This window comes from Brachyhypopomus gauderio, chromosome 16 (genome assembly GCF_052324685.1).
Source record: "Brachyhypopomus gauderio isolate BG-103 chromosome 16, BGAUD_0.2, whole genome shotgun sequence".
Taxonomy (NCBI): Eukaryota; Metazoa; Chordata; class Actinopteri; order Gymnotiformes; family Hypopomidae; genus Brachyhypopomus; species Brachyhypopomus gauderio.
In genome coordinates, this window is record NC_135226.1 from 1,987,132 (window position 1) to 2,004,883 (window position 17,752).

A 17,752-nucleotide genomic window follows, 5' to 3' on the forward strand; every position below is an offset into this window, starting at 1 on the left:
GTTAATTGTTCAGTTCTTATATTTGTTTGTCTTGTGTCACTCACACATGGACACACATGTTCTCCAAGAAACCAGATAAGAGAAGAGAGGGAAAAATGCTGTTATGGTTCTTGTATTGTACTGTGAAAATATCAGCACTTTTTATTTGAACATGGAGTTCTACTTATGACTTTTTCACAGAATATTTATTTCTGGAAAATTGTAGTTTAAAGTATGAATAATTTTGCAGCTAAGTTTAACAAATTGAACTGTGCAATAAAGAGGTGTAATTTTAATTTTTTTAATACTTCGTGTTTTCAGTTGCACATGTTTTATCAAGATTTGAGGAGAATTTAGATTTAAAAAATAATTTACAATTTAAATTTATTTACATTTAAAATATACCTGCAACATTGGTAAAAAAAAAAAAAAAAAAAGACTCGAAAGGACTTGAAATTCCAAGTTTCAGACTTGGGACTTGACTTGACTGTTGCCTGTCTTGACTCGAGACTTGACTTGACTTGAGTGTCTTTGCTTGAGACTTGACTCGGGACTTGAGGTATAAAGACTTGGACTTACTTGAGACTTGCAAAACACTGACTTGGTCCCACCTCTGCATACAGTTGTCTGTTCATTTACATACAGTTGCCTCTGGCTCCCCCCTCCCTCTCTGAATGAATCACGCCTCTCACTGCTTACTGTCTGTGTTATCAATGCTGTATGTGCTATGGGGATTTTTTGCATGCACACAGACTGTTGTCCTGTTCACGAGAATAATCTGTGGTCATATTTTTTTGTCTCCTCCCAATGTTATCTCTATGTTTTTTTCTGCCTGTGAAGGTGGCACGTCTGCGTCTGTTACGCTGCGTTACGCTGCCACCGCTCTGGTTTTCCGGTGCTTTAACACTGGGCCCTGGGCAAGAAAGCATTTCATATTGTACTTGTACAATGTATGACCAATAAATCTGATTCTGATTCTGATTCTGATTCATGTAGGAGTGAGAAGTAACAGTTATGTCCTTCCTTCCTGTAGGTCTGCTTATTGGCTCTGGGTGTGCCCTCTACCCTCTTGGCTGGGACAGCGAGGAAGTCAGACAGACCTGTGACAACAGCTCAGACCAGTTTCAGCTGGGTAAGCCAGTGTTACTCTACATCTTAATATTTTTAATGTACATTTTTATTAGAGCCCTGCACTTTTGAAGGACATGCATGGACACATACTCGTGTGTCTATACATGTCCTTCATACTCGTGTGTTCATACATGTCCTTCATACTCGTGTCCATACATGTCCTTCATACTCGTGTGTCCATACATGTCCTTCATACTCGTGTGTCCATACATGTCCTTCATACTCGTGTGTCCATACATGTCCTTCATACTCGTGTGTCTATACATGTCCTTCATACTCGTGTGTCTATACATGTCCTTCATACTCGTGTGTTCATACATGTCCTTCATACTCGTGTGTCCATACACATCCTTCATACTCGTGTGTCCATACACGTCCTTCATACTCGTGTGTCCATACATGTCCTTCATACTCGTGTGTTCATACATGTCCTTCATACTCATTTGCTTTACGTAAATTTTTAACTGCAAAGCTTGAAATGGCTTTCGAGATTTTCATCATGATGTGTTTCAATCTCCTTATCATCTAATGTAGAACAATTGAACTCCTGCTAAATAAAACAGGTTTTATTCTGCATAAAAACCATTGGCACTCGAATGTAAGGTACCAGTAAGGAACTGGTTTTGTTCTTCAGCAACAAAAGACCTTTGAGCAAAAACCTTTGAGTGCACAATCCTCATAAATAAAAGTCCTTGCCTAAGGACAATCCTAATAAATAAAAGTCCTTGCCTGAGGACAATCCTCAAATAAAAGTCCTTGCCTGAGGACAATCCTCATAAATAAAAGTCCTTGCCTGAGGACAATACAATATACAATACAATATACATTATACAATGCCTTTGGGGTAATGTTGCTGTAGGCTGTGCTTATTTGTAGATTGTGGTTGCTTTGCTGTAAGCTGTGCAAGTCCACAATGTTCATCATATTCAGCGCATTGTGACATCATGATATTATAGGCATGGTGACATCATGATATTATAGGCATTGTGACATCATGATATTATAGGCATTGTGACATCATGATATTATAGGCATTGTGACATCAGGATATTATAGGCATTGTGACATCATGATATTATAGGCATTGTGACATCAGGATGTTCATTGTATGGTGACATCATTGGCTTTTTAAAAAGTTTCCTTCAGAGATGTGAACTCTCTGTTCTCAAGGAAACATTGTGTTTGGTAGCTTGTGACACGAACAAGCTGAATGTATTGTCTGGCTCCGCCCCTACCTGTCAGTCTAGTGTTCTTCTCCCTTCAGCTCCGCCTCTGTTTTCATTGCCACGGTTTCTCTTCCGTTTGTTCACTCCCTGCTTATTGTTTCCAGCTGTCCCTTGTTTAGGTAGTTTCATTGGTTTGTTATTTAGTCCCTGTGCTAAATGTGTGCATTTTCTGTGCATGTTCTCAGGTGTTGTCTGTGTTTCTCCCTGTTCCTAGTTCACGTGTGTTAGGTTTGTTAATTTAGCATTCTGTTGTTGTTTCCTTATTTACGTTTACTATGCTAGTGTCTTCCTTTTCATGTTATTGCTAGTTTGGTATTTGTTTAGTTGGGTTATTATTTTGGTTTCCCTGCTAGTTTATGTCCCATGTGTCTCTTTATAAATGTCCCCTGGTTCCTAATGTCCAGCTCTGTGTCCTTCTCCATGGGGGCACTGCGACCATCCAAGATCCTCACCCAGTATTAGATAAACCCTGTCACACTGAGAACTAAATGATGTGTGTCTACATCACATCCTTCACATATGTGTGAGCATCAGCTGACTCCTTCAGTCTGTTAAAATGAGCTTCAGTGGGGTTGAGGAGAGCTGGGTGCAACATGCCTGGGGTCTTCTGTCCCTTCCTTCGTCCACAGTGTGGCGGCTTTAGCAGAGACTCAATAGTCCTGTTGTGATCTGCTAAAAGTGATCTGCTAAAAACACCTTTTCCTGAGCTGTACACACATACATGATCTTGTGCAAAGTAAGCGATGTCGCATTGTGTATTTTCTATCACTTTGTTTAAATGAGTTGTTGTCAAGTTCCTTCTTGGAATGAAAGGAACTGTATCTTCTCAAACATTATGACATTCAGAGCAGTTCAAAAGAGATTGCGGCAATTTATGTCGGTTGTGGTTGCTTGACTGTAGGAGGTGGTTGCTTGGTTATACGGATGTCTAAAATAAAAGCTACAAGCACCGAGCATAAGATGAACACTACACTACACACAGCAGGGTGATGTCACTCAGTTCACATGTGAGAGAATATTTTACATCGCCTTTTTTGAAATGGCACCTGTATAAGGGATCACTGCGAAAAATCAGACATTGTAGAAGAACTATATGATGTTATTGAACCATTTAAAATCAAATCTGTTTGTAACAAACAATGTGTGCAAATCCACAAAGTTCATCAAATATTCAGTGTACTGTGATACCAGGACATTCAATGTATTGGGACATCGCAAGTTACTTTAAGGTTCCTCCTGAACTCTCAATAATTTCAGCTCTCACGCAGCAGAATTCATTTATTTTCAAGGAAACAACGTATTCGGTAGCTCGTTACACGAACAAGCTGAGAGCTTTGCTGAATGATGCATGTCTACAGTGGAGGCAGACAAAGAAACGTCACATTGAGCTGTGTCGTGTGCTCTGACTCCAACGGTCTGTTTGTTAAAATGAGCTTCAGTGGGGTTTAGGAACCGAGTTCAACATGCCTGAGGTCTTCTGCCCAGTCCTCCGCCCACAGTGTGAAGGCTGTACCAGTCTCAACGGTCCTGTTGTCAAGTTTCCTGTTAGAATAAATGGAAATGTGTCTTCTCAAGCATTAGGACATTCAGATAGAAGAGTTCAGAAGAGGTTTTGGCGTTCAGTTATTCTGTAAAAGTCCTGATTTGTGATGCCATTTTAAATTCCCTGTACTTCTTAATTTTGAGACTTTTAAGTGTCCTGTGTCTTGTGTGTGTGCAGGCTCGTGTGAGATGGGTTGGGCTTTCTACCTCACAGGGGCGGGGTCCGCCTCCGCCCTGCTGCTCTGCGCCTGGCTGGCCTGCTTCGCTGGCAAGAAGCAGAAACAGTACCCTTATTAACCCCCACCCTTAATAGGAGCCCTCCATCCTCCATGCCAGCACAGAGCTCCAACTACAGCACAGAGACTCGGACACGGAGGCGTGGCCCACGGAGAGCACTAGGCCACGCCCACAACGCGAGCTCCGCCTCCTGCAAGCCATCCAGCACTGCCATGATGCTGATGCTCCACTCGTATGGCCTGCAACACACTCATCAGGGGGGAAGATGACAGATTGTGTGAGTAATTGAATGGACCGATCACATTCAGAGCCGTGACATAATCGTCTGCAGAATTATGTTGGTGAAGGTGGACAACCAGTTTTTTATGATGACTGTGATTCCCGACAGTGTATTTTCTCCGTTTGGTGATGTTCTAGTGCTGGTGCTGTCTGTTACAAAAGGACAGAGAACTCCATTCTTGATATGAACTCTTTATATTTCCATTTATTTTAGCATATGTCTGCATCACATTATGAACTGCAATAATTGTCACACATTTACATATGTATCATCAAATTAGCATTTTCATAAGACTAATCTTGTCATTTTATAGTAATGTATATCAAAGACAGTTTAAAGTACGTTAACTAAACAAGGTAGGCTTTATATTGGCATATACATTTTGTGAATACATGAAATGCAGTTTTATTCATTGTGTTTGTAAATAAAGCTTGTTTATAAACTGTGTTTTGTTCATTTTTGCTCCAACTGTTTGAGTAAATGAACAGGAAATGTCAAAGGTCAGGAACACGTTCCCTGATTGGCTGAATGGCAGGATGCTCCTTTAGCTCTAGTATGCATGGGCGTGGTAGTGGGGGGAAAAGTGGACCTGACTACCCAGGGCCCGAGTAGGGAGAGGAGTGCTTTATGCTCATGTGCCTCGTTTACTGGCATTTATAGGGGCCCACTGACATTGAGAGTGTACAGGGCCCAGAATTTGCTGCAACGATCCTGCTAGTATGTAATACACTCACTGACCAATCCTGTACAGCCAGTCAGTAAGTTTCAACCAATTATCTTTTCCTGCTCTGTCTGGTAAGATGAGGATACTCCAACCAACAATATTTATGTAAACGGGGGGATGATGAGTCAGAACTCTCTGAATAATGTTAACTACAGCACATTCCTTTAAAGGTCAAGGGAATTATAGATTGTAAACTGAATTACCCACCCAGTGCTAAATACCCCCCTGGCCCACGAGGGGCTAAACTTAATGCCCTTATTAGCATCCAGACTTTCCAAATAAGCTACAGTAACTAATCCCAGGATGTCAAATTAGAACTCTCACATACAGCGGGGACAAAACCTACTTTCATCTAAATTCCTAATTTAACAAGGAGAGAGTGGAGAAACATCTCAGACCAGCAATGGCAGGAGTGTTCAGAGGAGTGATGCTCTTGTTTAGATCAGGAGTGTCGCTGGTGTGCTTCAGAGGAGTGTGCTGTTCGTGTTTTAAATGTGGGGCTGAAGCTGGCGTGGCCTCTTTGAATGTGGCCTCTCCTTCACAGCAGAGTGTTGAGGTCCGGCACTGCCTTCAGGGTGAGGAGGGGCACACAGAGGGGAAGGAATTAAAGAGCAAACCCACCTCCATGGTTCAACTCCATTATGGTTAGACCGTTACATCACAGACCTCTGCTTCTTAAAGCCTAGACTTGTTGTCCATAAAATATGCTTCAGGAACTCAGTGCTGGGCCAGTACTCAGTATGGGTAGGGTTAGAGTTAGGTAGGGTTAGAGTTGGATAGGGTTAGGATTATTTCAGATTGATACCAACGCTGATGTTTGACTATCTTCTGAATTAACATGGCACCTGATAAGATTCATTTACCTGTAACGTCTCTCTCTCTCTCTCACTCTCTGGTGTATTTAACCCATGAATATTACTATTGTCTGATATGTGATTTGAGACAACTACTACAATCTCTCCTACACTTTAGTGTCGCCGTCTTCTTCCTGCACAGTTTCAGCTTCCAGTAAGTGGGGAACTTGAGCAGCTCATATTCACTCCACCGCTGGGCCACCAGGGCCTCCAATAGTTGTTATTAGAGAGGGGGCAGCTTAGTCATACATGCATATTGATTTGTAGATCAACTGTGTTATTCAGTTCGTTTTATGCATGTATTACTTTGCAATAAGCACTGGTTCAGGTCGGCTTTAACAGAGACGTAGGTTGTAGCTGTAGTTGTAGCTAACGTGGTCATTTATACAGGTGTTCCTCAGCACTGCTGCCTGTCTAGTCCTTTAAATCACAGAACTTTAGCGTATGGGACTCCGTGCACTCTTGTCCACCCATAAAACTCCCCAGCTGTGCTGCAACAGTGAGAATCATTGTGAACTACTGCATGTCAATGTAATTCTTTTTTATAATACATTTTTTTACAAATGTCTGCTTGTATAACATGACAATATTATGTAGATGCACTAATTCACTCTTACAGGTACTTTACTTTCGGAGTGAGATCTTCTATATTGACAAACCAGTTTTTTTGGTTCTGTACAGCTGAGAACCAACCAGTAGCAAGAATGGCCCACAGTTGGTGATTAATACAGCTCATAGTCTCTGCCCCACAGTCCAAGTGAGATTATACACCTACGTCTGAGTCCTGTCTTCAGCACAGTCAGCTGGGATTAATGCAAATGTAAAATAAATCAAGCGTGGGTCTACACGCTGTTTTCCATCCAGAACACTGAGTGAAAACAATCTATTTTCTCCCGTTTGCTTCTGTCTGAGTGTAATCACAGGCTTTGGAGGGCAGGGAGGAGACACCATGTGACCTGTAAAGGCATGTGTTATTATGACCTGGGCCCAATGAGCACAACTTCCCTCCAGAATTACAGTGTATGTTCTTACACTACAGGACTGTTTGAGGTTCATACACTGCATAGTCTACAGTTATTCTGTAACTGACATTTTGTTTAGGAATCTCCCACCCAAACTTATATTTGCTGAGAAAGACGTGAGGATTTCTTTCATTCTCCAGGCCCATAGTGCCATCTAGTGGTCGAAGATAGCACAGGGCCACGAACTCACCGCGGCTCCCGGTACCGCAGGACTCTTCCAGTCCGGAAACTACCGACGTCTGGCGCTGTTTACGTCACTCAATAACACGGAAATAACGTTGGAAATATAGTTCTACCATATATGAAATTAGGTAGTAAAAATGCCCTTTATTATATGCCCAGTGTGTACTCACAGTCATTCGTTAACATCACACCCGACGTGCAGGGGTCGTTTACTGCATTAGAGCTGCTGCTTCGTCTTTGTTGCAGTTGAATAAGTTGAAGGTGTTTATCAGTATCTGTGTCCCACAGTAATGGACCTTTACTCCGCTCTTACAGTCCTCGGCCAGGGATCTTTTGGACGTGCTGTCTTAGTGCAAACTAAAAACAGCAAAGACAAATGGGTTATGAAGGAAATACGACTCCCACGGGTAATATTCTGTAATATAAATTTTGAAAAGAAAAAAAACCTCTTAGGATGCTCCGGTGTAACTGTGTATTGATTTCTGATTAAAATGTTTCTGATTAAAACGTCGGCACAGCGTGGAATGAGAAGTACGCGAAGGGAAGCCGTGCTCTTGTCACGAATGAAGCACCCGAATATTGTTGCTTTCAAAGACTCGTTTGAAGGTCTGTATTCTTATATATGGTCGATATATGGTGGTATATTATCATATATATTAGCCTGCTAGAAACATTTCCGTTCACTCGTCGCGTATATCTTTGTATTTACAGCTAGACCGTGGTTAAGTTTGTTCATGAACAATTCTGAATCCATACAAACACTACTGACTACACACACACTACTGACTACAATTACTACTGACTACAAACACTAGAGCTCCTACACGCCGCTGTTTCTCACGTCCTTTCCTGGTGCCCTCACGTTCCTCAGATGATGACCATTTGTACATTATAATGGAATATTGTAGTGGAGGCGACCTTCTCCAGAAGATACACCTACAGAAGGGCACTCTGTTCTCTGAGAATGTGGTAAAATGAGTTTTTGATTACTCAAATTATTTAAATGATGATGATGATGATGATGTTGTTAAACATTTTCATGTGTAGGCCTACATGACAGGCCAGATTTCTTAAATGTTCATAATCTGTCCTGTCAGATACTCCGGTGGTTTGTTCAGATGTGTCTGGGTGCAAAGCACATTCACGATAAGCGAGTACTTCATCGGGACCTAAAATCAAAGGTAAGAATACAGTACAGAGTGGATATTATGGTGATGTGCTTGGAATTCACATTTACGTTCATTCTATGTGAGGTTGGCCAACCACTTTTTGAAATGGTTCAAATCATAGTTGGGTTGACACAACCCTCTATTAAGCCCTCTGATTTGGTATTGGCTCATATTATGGTTCATTTGCCATATTGTTTTCACTCTTCATTTGTGTGTTTAGAACATATTTTTGACGGCACATGGGACAGTCAAACTGGGAGACTTTGGGTCTGCATGCACTCTGAAGAGGTAGTCCACACACACACACACACACACACACACACACACACACACACACACACACACACACACACACACTGAAGAGGTACTCTATATACACACACACACACACACACACACACACACTGAAGAGGTACTTTACACACACACTCTGAAGAGGTACTCTACATACACACACACACACACTCTGAAGAGGTACTCTACACACACATTCTCTCTCTCTCTCTCTCTCTCTCTCTCTCTCTCTGAAGAGATAGTCTACACACACACACTGTGAAGAGGTAGTCTACATACACTATTAAGATGACCGTTACTTACAGTGCTAACAATACTCTGCCTCTTCTGCTGGTTTACAGTGCGGAGGGTTATGCACACACTTATGTGGGAACCCCATACTACGTGTCTCCGGAGATCTGGGACAACCAGCCTTACAACAATAAGAGGTCCTCTCATCCTGTTGAGTTATAGTACCTGGAAAACACTTATCTTTACATGTCAGGAGTGGGTTTAACTAAGTGCTATATTCCATACTGTGTGTGTGTGTGTGTGTGTGTGTGTGTGTGTGTGTGTGTGTGTGTGTGTGTGTGTGTGTGTGTGTGTGTGTGTGTGTGTGTGTTTTTCTTACAGTGATGTTTGGTCCCTGGGTTGTGTTCTGTACGAACTCTGCACCCTGCGTCACCCAGTATGTAAATTTCCTCCTGAGGGGTGGTGGTGGTGTTGTAGGTCTAATTCCAGATGGGGGTGGAGGTGGTGGTGTTGTAGGTCTAACTCCAGATGGAGGTGCAGGTGGTGGTGGTGTTGTAGGTCTAATTCCAGATGGGGGTGGAGGTGGTGGTGTTGTAGGTCTAACTCCAGATGGAGGTGCAGGTGGTGGTGGTGTTGTAGGTCTAATTCCAGATGGGGGTGGAGGTGGTGGTGTTGTAGGTCTAACTCCAGATGGAGGTGCAGGTGGTGGTGGTGTTGTAGGTCTAACTCCATATGGGGGTGTAGGTGGTGGTGGTGTTGTAGGTCTAACTCCAGATGGAGGTGCAGGTGGTGGTGTAGTTGTAGGTCTAACTCCAGATGGAGGTGCAGGTGGTGTCGTTGTAGGTTTGGTTGGAGGTCCACTCTTTTCTCCTTCCCAGTTCCAGGCCCACAGCTGGAAGAGTCTGATCTTGCGGGTGTGTCGAGGGGCCTACACCCCTCTGCCCAGTCACCTTCCCTACGAACTTCACTACCTGATTAAACACATGTTCAAGACCAACCCTAGAGACAGACCTTCCATCCAGACCATCCTCAACTCCCACCGTGTGTCCAGACTGCTGTGCAGACACCTACCTGCTGAGGTACAGCAAGAGCACGTTCTCTGGGGGACATGGCTTCCTTCACGTACCATGTTAGCTATTTAATATTATTTATTGTCATTTAGTGCACTCTTTGTCTTTTGAGTGACTAAACCCTGATAGTATTAGGAGACACAACTCAAGGTGTTTTGTCTGTTGCCCTGCAGAGCAAAGAACGGGTGGAGGAGCCAGTAAGTAGGTGGAGGACTGAGGATGGAGAAGACGTAGCTGTGTGTCTGGGCCACATGAGCTTGATAACCACATCCACAAACGCAGGTACGTAGTGTCTGTGAAGGATACCTACGGTTTCTGACTGGGTTCAGCTGTGAGTGTAGCGCTGAACTGAATGAAGCTGCACTGAACGGGTTTGGGCCCTTCAGAGAGAGTCCAGTTCAAACTGAATGATTCTGCTAATCTTTCTTAAAGGACAGTCTCTGCCAGAGAGAGAGAGTAGCAGCGTCCATCCCAGGAAAAAGTGGACAAAAGGACCATCCAGCACGGTCCTGGAGGCTCTCGGACAGGCTGAGATCATGTCCTCCAGTGCCACGGCAAGCGCTGGAGACTCTGATTCCAGATCAGGTGCTCAGTCTGCACCGTCACTGGGTCAGGGTCAGAGTTCAGAGGATAAGGGTTCAGAGGGTCAGTTGAGAGGTTTATGGTCAGTTCAGAGGGTTAGGGTCAGTTCAGAGGGTTAGGGTCAGTTCAGATGGTTAGGGTCAGTTCAGAGGGTCAGTTGAGAGGCTTAGGGTTAGGGCTCAGAGGGTTAGGGTCAGTTTAGAGGACTCTGTGTTTAATGTCATGTGAATTTGCCATTGTGAGAAATAAATGGTAATGTTTGCATATATAAGTATATTGACATTGATACATAGTTCATGGTATAAGGAGGATTTAGAAGTTTACAGGACAGTCTTTGTTCTGCTGATTTGGGCTATTTAAGTTGATCAAAACTATATCTATATATTAAAATTTAATTAGTATGCTTAGCATTGCTTTTGCCATTACAATAAGTGAGACTAACCTGGGCTAGCATATATTATTATTATATAATATATTGTTATTATTATTTTCTACATTTAATATAGAAACACAAAAATTTGTATTAGTTCCACCCCTTTATGACACTTAGCCCACACCCCTTTATGACACTGTTCCCCATTTATTTGTATGTGTTCATTCCTCTGGTGACCAGCTGTAAAGGAGGTGTGTGTGGAGACCCAGAAGAAGAGAGAGAGAAAGCAGTGGGTCAAAGATCCGCCTGAGAGACTCTTGAGTCTTCTGGAGAAGGCCCATCTCAGCGCCGCCTTTAAAACCTACACCATCAGCACAGCCTGTGAGTGTGAGTGAATGTGTGTGTGTGTGTGTCTGAAAGGGCCATGGTGGTGGTCTTATCCTTCTACCCTTTGTTTTATAAGTTCACATTTTGACATTATTATGAACTGCTCCAACAGTGCCAATGAACATGTCAAACTGCAGTAAACTCACATTGACTGATGGGTCGTCGTGTATGTAGCTGTACTCTGATGGGTCGTCGTGTATGTAGATGTACTCTGATGGGTCGTCGTGTATGTAGATGTACTCTGATGGGTCGTCGTGTATGTAGCTGTACTCTGATGGGTCGTCGTGTATGTAGCTGTACTCTGATGGGTCGTCGTGTATGTAGCTGTACTCTGATGGGTCGTCGTGTATGTAGCTGTACTCTGATGGGTCGTCGTGTATGTAGATGTACTCTGATGGGTCGTCGTGTATGTAGATGTACTCTGATGGGCCATCGTGTATGTAGCTGTACTCTGATGGGCCGTCGTGTATGTAGATGTACTCTGATGGGTCGTCGTGTATGTAGATGTACTCTGATGGGTCGTCGTGTATGTAGATGTACTCTGATGGGTCGTCGTGTATGTAGATGTACTCTGATGGGCCGTCGTGTATGTAGCTGTACTCTGATGGGTCGTCGTGTATATAGATGTACTCTGATGGGTCGTCGTGTATATAGATGTACTCTGATGGGTCGTCGTGTATGTAGATGTACTCTGATGGGTCGTCGTGTATGTAGCTGTACTCTGATGGGTCGTCGTGTATGTAGATGTACTCTGATGGGTCGTCGTGTATGTAGCTGTACTCTGATGGGTCGTCGTGTATGTAGCTGTACTCTAATGGGTCGTCGTGTATGTAGCTGTACTCTGATGGGTCGTCGTGTATGTAGCTGTACTCTGATGGGTCGTCGTGTATGTAGATGTACTCTGATGGGTCGTCGTGTATGTAGCTGTACTCTAATGGGTCGTCGTGTATGTAGCTGTACTCTGATGGGTCGTCGTGTATGTAGCTGTACTCTGATGGGTTGTTCTGTATGTAGCTGTACTCTGATGGGTCGTCGTGTATGTAGCTGTACTCTGATGGGTCGTTGTGTATGTAGATGTACTCTGAAGGGTCGTTGTGTATGTAGATGTACTCTGATGGGTTGTCGTGTATGTAGCTGTACTCTGATGGGTCGTCGTGTATGTACAGTAGCTGTACTCTGGCCTGCATTAGCAGTCTGGCCATGTTTCTGTGTGTCTGTACTGTGTGTCAGGTTCTGGTCCTCTGCCTGGGCCCTTGGCCACGGAGCCCAGTGATGTTCCGGATGGCCCAGAGGAGATACCCACAGACCATAGCCGCCTTGATCCTCGCTCGGATGACGAGGACACGTGAGACTCCTCACACCTCTTGTCTTCTAGTGCTGTGTTACGTGATTCCCACTTCCTGCAGGACCCCTCAGGGCTTGTCTGTCCGCTCTGTTCACAGGGACTTTGAGGAGGAATGTCCTCTGGATTGGGTCCAAGAGCTGGAGAGGATGGAGAAGGAGCATCAGAAACACCCAGAACTCTCCAGAGATTTTATACACATTTAAATATGTATAACAACATGGTTAACAGAATTATACATGGTTTAATGTCTGTTTTCATGTGAATATGTGAAAATGAAACACTAATTGTTGCTGTAATTGTGGGCTTTAATTCAGTGACACTTAATTCTGATCATCAAAGGACAATTTAGAGACACGAGTCCACCTTCTGTGTACACCTTTGGGATGTGGGTGGGGACAGGAGACGTGCACAGGCAATGTGCAGGTTGCCAGCAGCGTCAGAATCGATCCCAGAACACAGGAAGTGTGAGTCAGGACTGCACACCACCGTGTCATCACTCAGCTGGGTGTAAAGAGGGGGATTTGTTGCTGGGTTTGTCACATATAAACTACATTAAATGTTCTACATATAAAACAAATAGTATAAATACAGAGATGGTCAATTCTACAGTAAGTCCTTTGAGAGAATGTCATTGCGTTTTTCCACCCACTAGGTGGGGTAAAGATTTTACAGGTTACAAACTGAGAAAAAAATTAAGATGCACCATGAAACGGTAATATGTATATGGGAATAGAAGCGAGGGGAGGGGTTAGTAGTCAAGCAGAGACCAGGGGGAGGGGCACAGAGAGGAAGGGGAGGGGCAAAGGGGGGAGGGATACAGAGAGGAGGGACAGGTCAGGGCACAGGGAGGTATGAAAACCTCATCATGGAAAAACTACTGTCAACTTGGAGGGAAGAATAATTTCTCAATTTAACCATTCTGGATGACTGTGGTAGTCTTTATCATATTATTGTAATATGAGTGTTTTGATATGTGTTGTTTTTCTAGTCCTGGTTACTGTCCAATACAGCAGATCTCAGCCAGTTTAAAACTGGTCATGATTGATGTTGTAAACAACAGCGTATATATAATAGTTCACAGCAGAGTCCAACACCTGAGACACAGCCTGCTTTTCTCTGTTTGGCAGACTGCTTTAACACTGAAGCTCTGACTTTCTCATGACCCTCAAGTTTAGCAGCATAGGAATGGAAGAGTGTGCCGGCCACCCTGTGTCATCAGACTCGGGCAGTGCCGCGGTGGCTCAGAGGAACCGTGGGGTCCAGGGTCTGCAGATAAGACCGCAGGACTGAGGAAAAGCCGGGGGTTATCTGCGGCACACACGGGGTCCTCCTTCAGCCCTGCACACCCCTGTTAAGTCTGACTGCCTTACATCAGCCAAAGCACAATGACTTATGAGAAGCAGAGATAATAATTAGAAATGGCGAACTAGACAAAAGCGAGGATGATAGCAAACCATAAGCTAAGAATAAAGCCCCTATTTTGGTTCAGGCGGTCTTGGGTTCAGAAGAGTGTTGTGTGGTGCCACAAATGGAACTGAAGAAGAAGAAATTACTGCCTTGAGTTTAAGATGTCACACGTTAGCAAGATTCTCTGGGATAAATCACACCTCATGTCGGGCTAATTTGTACTGGAACTGGCTCCTTTGTGCAGCTCCATCAGGGAGAGAGATAGTGTGGGTAACATTTTAATAACATCCCCCTTGCAAATATACCACACGTAATAATTATTACATTTTGTACATAAATTAATGTTTTAAGTTGTGGTGTTTTTTTATAAAAGTGTTAATTAAATAAAGATAATAAAATGAAAAACATCTTAAAGAAAATTGCATTCAAATATGCATCGGAAGACTTCAGTGTGCTATAGAAATATATTCATTATACTGTGATGGTTTGAAAGCTTGTACGTGTTACAGTGTCACTGTCCCTGTCAGCAGTCAGAATTCAGCTCAGAGTAACTAGTGATGTTTCCTCTCAAAACAGCATGATGTCTGCTGGGATTCAACATTAACAAACACACCTCTGTGTGTCTCGTGTCTACACGTGGTTCTGCACTTCACTGATCAGTTGCTTCTTCTATTCTGGAAACCGTATTTTTGTAAAGGTGTGAACATGTGCTGTGAAGACTACTGACAGTCAGCAGCTCTGTGTAGTTTACAGGAACTCTGAGTGTTGCTTGCACACGACTTCTTTGAGCATCACTATATGTAGCTGAAATGCCTTGTGTTTTAAAAACCAGTTATAAACATCTACTAAAGCACCTACTAAAAGCTCCCAAAGCAGCAGCTTTCAGGCACATTATCAGGAATGGTAATGCACATACTGGTGCAGTAAATCTGGGGTCCCTGCAAGACCCATTTGACTATGAGCTAAATTTTAAACGGCATGTTAGCAATATCTCTATTCATCAAAACACCAAGGAAGGGAGGTGCCTTCCTGATGACCCCAAGGAAAAGCTTGCAAGGTATTGTGTGTGTCCTTGTCACCTTGTTTTGAAGGTCAGTCCAGGTTTGTTTGGTGGTCTGAGTACTTGGCAGTTGAGGCAATGGACCATGAACATAGTGCGCTGTGCTTCTGGATCCTTGTCGAGCCAGTATCAGATTGTAGCTGCTGCTGTGCTCTGTTCAAGCAACTAGTGTGTGCATAGGGTGTGTGAAATCTATCTTGTCTTCTTAGTAGTATTGGGTAGTTGAGACGATGGGTCATGGGCATAGTAGTAGGTATTATTAGATCATAGTCGTTGGTTGGTTAATACATCCTAGCCAAGCCTGTTGCATGACTCCGGATGTTAGGTGCAGGATTTTATCATCTTCCTGTATTATGTTACTTGGTGTCTAGTTAAACTAGTGACAGCTTGGAAAGACAGCTGACAAGAGGGAACAGACCCTAACGGTGCTGCCATGGGCTAGCAACTCATGGCAGCAGCCACCATGGTACCCATGTGTGTGCAACCAAGTAAGCTACATTGAGGAATAAAAAAGCAATACCCCAAGAGTCAGCGAGAGCAGGGGTGGAAGATGACTCACAGGTGGATAACACGGTTACGGACTTTGGAACAGACATGACTACGAGAAGTGGGTTGAGCATACAGGCAGGCAGGGTGGTAGGGGAAAAGGCGCTGCAGACTTGCGTGTGTGGGTGGCGCAAGGTCACGTCAGTGAGAGGGCTGAGGATTCACCAAGGGAAGATGAAATGTTTGAGTGAAGGAGTGCAGGGGCCCCGCATTGAACAATACCTTGCACAGAGTTGTTTGAGTCAGTCGGCTGAAGTCCAGCGGCAGGTTAGTTACCACAGTCCGCAGGATATCAACACCCTTGTTACTATGGAGGCCAACTCAAGCACAGGAGGTGGAGAGGAGGATAGCGGTGATGGGCCAGGGGTTAGTGGAAAGCAAAAGGGAAGAGAGAAAGGGTTAGGGTACAGATTGAAGGATAAATGGCCTGGGGCAGGTGATAAAATGTTGTGGAGGAGTATTAATGAGGATTTGAAAGGGATGTTGAAAGGGTTGAAGGGAACAGCGGAAAGTAAGTTGAACAGGCTGGGTCACGTTATCTATGATTATGGTGTGGCAAGATTTGGTGTTGTGCAGAAGAAAGGAATGAGTAAGGCTGTTTGTAAATCAAGGAGGCAGGTAGAAATAGGAAAACTTGTCAAGGTTGTTGAGGAAGCGGTGGAAGCGGGGTAATGAGCAGGAAAGAGAGGGCATAGAGCAGGGGTACTCAACTAAATTTGTCCGCGGTCCAATTTTGGCAGATACCTGTGACCTGAAGTCCGGTGCGGCGGGGGTGGCGAACGTAAGTTGTTGAGCACGGGGGGGGGGGGGGGGGGGTGGCGAACGAAAGTTGTTGAGCGCGAGGGGGGGGGGGGGGGCGTGGGGGCTGGTGGGGGGGGGGGGGAGTGGGGGTGGCGAACGAAAGTTGTTGAGCGGGGGTGGCGAACAGCCCTGAAGTAAATGCTCCGGTTTTTTTTTTGGTCCGTATCCAGTTAATCAGAAATGAGATTGGGTCCGGACAGGACTGCGTTCGGGTCCGGATCCGGACCGCGGTCCGCCAGTTGAGTACCCCTGGCATTGAGTTACTGCAGGACGAGTTGAAAAGTAAGTTAGGGAAATTGCGGAGAGCAGAAGCTATGAGGAAAAGAAGGAAGAAGAAAGAGCGCGCTAGAGAGGCATTCTTTAAGGATCCGTTTAGATTTGTTAAAACGTTGTTTAGTCAGGAGAAGTCAGGGAGCCTAAAGGTAGGAAAGAAGGAGCTTGAGGGGGACTTTCAGAAGGTGTAGGCTACTCAAGGGAGGAAAGGACTAGTGAGGTGAAATTACCAGCAGATATTCCGCCAGTAGGTGACCTACAGTGAAAGATGGATGTTAATCCCCTTAAGTGGAGTGAGGTACAGGATGTAGTGCGGTGTGCAAAAGTAGGTTCAGCACCAGGGCCTAATGGAGTTCCATATTGATTATATAAAAGTGCGGCAGATGTTTTGAAGTTGTTATGGAGGTTGATGATTATAGTGTGGAAGAAGGGGATTATCCCAAAGGACTGGTGAAGGGCAGGTGGTGTTCTTATTCCGAAAGAGAAGGATTCTGTAGCCATAGAGCAGTTTCGTTCCATAAGCTTGCTTAATGTGGAGGGTAAAATATTCTTTAGTGTAGTTGCACGTAGGTTTGCAGCGTTTCTGAAAAAGAATAAGTTAATTGATACATCGGTCCAAAAAGCAGGGATTACAGGTTTTTCAGGGTGTATAGAGCATAGTAGCATGATCTGGCACCAGATTCAAACAGCAAGAGCAGAGAGAAGAGACCTACATGTGGTTTTCTTAGATCTGGCTAATGTTTTTGGTTCGGTACCGCATGCTCTGTTGTGGAAGGCATTTGAATTTTTCAGGTTCCAGATCAGATTACGAGGTTAGCTTATTTTGGAGACATTCAGTTTTGTTTCAGCACAGAGGAGTTTGTCACATCTTGGCAACGTCTGGAAGTAGGTATAATGGCAGGGTGCACAATCTCACCATTGGCATTTACAATGGCAATGGAGGTGATTATTAGGGCTTCTAAGTGGGTTGTAGGTGGGGAGAGGTTGCATGATGGCACCCGGCTCCCACCAATTAGGGCATACATGGATGACATGA

At 44.1% G+C, this 17,752-nt stretch overlaps 2 protein-coding genes and 1 long non-coding RNA gene across 5 annotated transcripts in view; 2 read left to right on the forward strand and 1 right to left on the reverse strand.

The window, feature by feature from the left end:
- Positions 1–4,195, forward strand: part of LOC143477909 (LHFPL tetraspan subfamily member 6 protein) — a 47,890-nt gene extending 43,695 nt beyond the window's left edge. For both annotated transcript variants that reach the window (XM_076976782.1, XM_076976783.1), the window contains exons 3-4: positions 1,013–1,111; positions 4,057–4,195. In XM_076976782.1, coding sequence (XP_076832897.1) covers positions 1,013–1,111; positions 4,057–4,175 — 218 coding nt within the window. In that variant the 3' untranslated portion in view covers positions 4,176–4,195. The remainder of the gene's footprint in view (positions 1–1,012; positions 1,112–4,056) is intronic.
- Positions 3,541–8,115, reverse strand: LOC143477910 (uncharacterized). The gene is made up of 5 exons (XR_013121660.1): positions 7,625–8,115; positions 7,349–7,535; positions 5,518–5,687; positions 4,086–4,544; positions 3,541–3,878 (listed from the first exon to the last, which is right to left on the reverse strand). It is a non-coding gene; the product is annotated as an uncharacterized LOC143477910 (long non-coding RNA).
- Positions 7,182–12,925, forward strand: nek3 (NIMA related kinase 3). Of its 2 annotated transcripts, XM_076976781.1 has the most exons (14): positions 7,182–7,306; positions 7,494–7,585; positions 7,697–7,784; positions 8,050–8,147; positions 8,276–8,359; positions 8,568–8,635; positions 8,983–9,069; positions 9,254–9,308; positions 9,751–9,951; positions 10,116–10,224; positions 10,375–10,527; positions 11,138–11,278; positions 12,515–12,629; positions 12,727–12,925. In XM_076976781.1, exons 1-14 carry the CDS (start codon positions 7,297–7,299, stop codon positions 12,830–12,832), a joined length of 1,407 nt encoding a protein of 468 aa, XP_076832896.1. In that variant the 5' UTR covers positions 7,182–7,296; the 3' UTR covers positions 12,833–12,925. The 2 variants fall into 2 exon arrangements, with proteins under 2 accessions (XP_076832896.1, XP_076832895.1); XM_076976780.1 differs by lacking the exon at positions 7,182–7,306 and having other exon boundaries at positions 7,450–7,585.
- The last annotated feature ends 4,827 nt before the right edge of the window (positions 12,926–17,752 follow it).